This window comes from Myotis davidii, unplaced genomic scaffold (assembly GCF_000327345.1).
Source record: "Myotis davidii unplaced genomic scaffold, ASM32734v1 scaffold362, whole genome shotgun sequence".
In the NCBI taxonomy this organism is placed as follows: domain Eukaryota; kingdom Metazoa; phylum Chordata; class Mammalia; order Chiroptera; family Vespertilionidae; genus Myotis; species Myotis davidii.
In genome coordinates, this window is record NW_006297152.1 from 4,473,085 (window position 1) to 4,474,975 (window position 1,891).

The window sequence follows — 1,891 nt, forward strand, 5'->3', positions numbered from 1 at the left end:
TCAAAAACTCTATTTACAACACTTATCCCGAGACCCTTTGCTTCTCAGCAGAGTCACCTCTATGAATCCTAGTCCAAGGACCATCCCGTTTGCTTAGCCTGCCAGCAGATTTCCCTAAATGCTTTCCTTGTCTGCCTATTTCCCACCTAGCAGCCAGACCTGTCTTATAAAAGTGTAGATTATGAATCACTCCTCTGCTTAAAAGCTTCAATGGGTCCCCCCCCACACTAGATACCCCACTTATTACAAAAGACATTAAGTGATATATGAACAACAGCCAAATAAAGATACAAAGACACAGGCAATTCTGTCCTCCTAGACCAGAGCTCGGGGCCCAGCATGTTGGCACCTGGAAGCATTCTGTTTCCCCTGTGGAAGGTCTCCAATGGCTTCCATATTTCATTCCTCTCTAAATTATTCCTAACCCTACCTTAACCTATACGCCCTACTTTATTGGATCCTGCTCACAAGTCCAATCTTCTCTCTTAGGATTTCCCCCTTTATTCATACACTCTAGCCACAGTGGCCTTCTTTCATTTCTACCAGCACAATCAACTCTTACCTGTCCCGAAATATTTGTAGTAGCAACCCCTTGTCTTTTAGGTTTCAGTTTAAATCTTACCTACCCAGAGAGGCCTTCTCTAACTACTTGATGTAAAGTGGTCCCCTTTCCTCCACTCACAGCCAGAGAGTAAATTACACTCACCGGTGGAGCATTGCACAACCGCCATCTAGTATTTTCTTGATCTGTTGCGGATTGTGTTTCCTTTCCGTAGAATGTACACTCGGTGAAGACAGGGGCTTGGCTTTATCAGCAGGTTTTATAACCAAACCTAAACACAACAGTGAGCACTCAAGAAACATCGAATGTGTACATCTTTGCCTCATTTTTGGCAGCTTATGTAAGATCACCGTCGTTTTCTAAGACAACTTTAGCTCATGGTGCCCCATGTATGTTCTCCCAACCTGATCTCATTGCTTCAACCCACGAAAGGGAAGAGGGGAAGGATCGAGGCTTCCCTAGTTCTTGGCTCAGTTCAGCAGTTCACAATCATCAGATATGGGGCAAAACAAAGGCAGAAATAAACACTCCTGAAATGAACTGTCATTCCTCACTTAACATCTGAGGAAGGGAGAAAGAAACAGCTCTTCCCATCGAACGCTTTTGGATTTAGAGAATAGATGTGGACAGAAAAGTGTTAGAATGAGGGAGGAAAAGTAAATCAGACGGGGGTAAGAGGAGGAGCTCACACCATACTGTAAGTATTCATGGTTCTGGACTTGGGTACCACATTGTGTCTGGACAGACACTAAAAAAGCAAGCGGGATCGAACGAGGTAGGGCGGGGGGAGAGAAAGGAAGGTCAAAACCCGCGAAAGAAGCTGGGAAGGAAGGAGAAAGACGGAGCAGAGCAGTACAAAAGCAGTCTCGGATCTTGCCGGGGATGCAAGCGTTAAGGGGAGGCGGGGAGTGACGCGGTTTGCGTCTGGAGCGGCTCCTTGGAGTCCACAGCATCCAACGCCGCCGGAGCCTCGCCTTCCTTTCTCCCTCTGCAGACATCGAGACACAAAAAGAGAAGCGACCCCGCGACCAGCGCGAGGAGCCCGCCCGCACCATGACCGAGACCACCAAGACCCACGTTATCTTGCTGGCCTGCGGCAGCTTTAATCCCATCACCAAAGGGCACATTCAGATGTTCGGTGAGTCCTCCCGCCCACCCCCCGAGGCTGCTTCCGCCTCTCGCCGGTCCCCGGCACCGGTGTTTTCCAGGGCGACTGAGCTGGGAGGCGAGTGGCCCTTCGGAGGGGTACGCTGGCTGATCCCGCTGGTCGGAGGTCAGCCCCTCCATTCCCGGCTCCGGGGAGGGGACGCTGACTGCGCTTTCGAGGCG

The 1,891-nt window shown here is 50.0% G+C and overlaps 1 protein-coding gene across 1 annotated transcript in view; it reads left to right on the forward strand.

Annotated features, from left to right (window-relative positions):
• Positions 1–1,402: 1,402 nt before the first annotated feature.
• The window catches only part of NMNAT2 (nicotinamide nucleotide adenylyltransferase 2), a 114,645-nt gene continuing 114,156 nt past the window's right edge, over positions 1,403–1,891 (forward strand). The window contains exon 1 of the mRNA XM_015569929.1: positions 1,403–1,700. Within this exon, the coding sequence (XP_015425415.1) occupies positions 1,616–1,700 (85 nt within the window). The 5' untranslated portion in view covers positions 1,403–1,615. The remainder of the gene's footprint in view (positions 1,701–1,891) is intronic.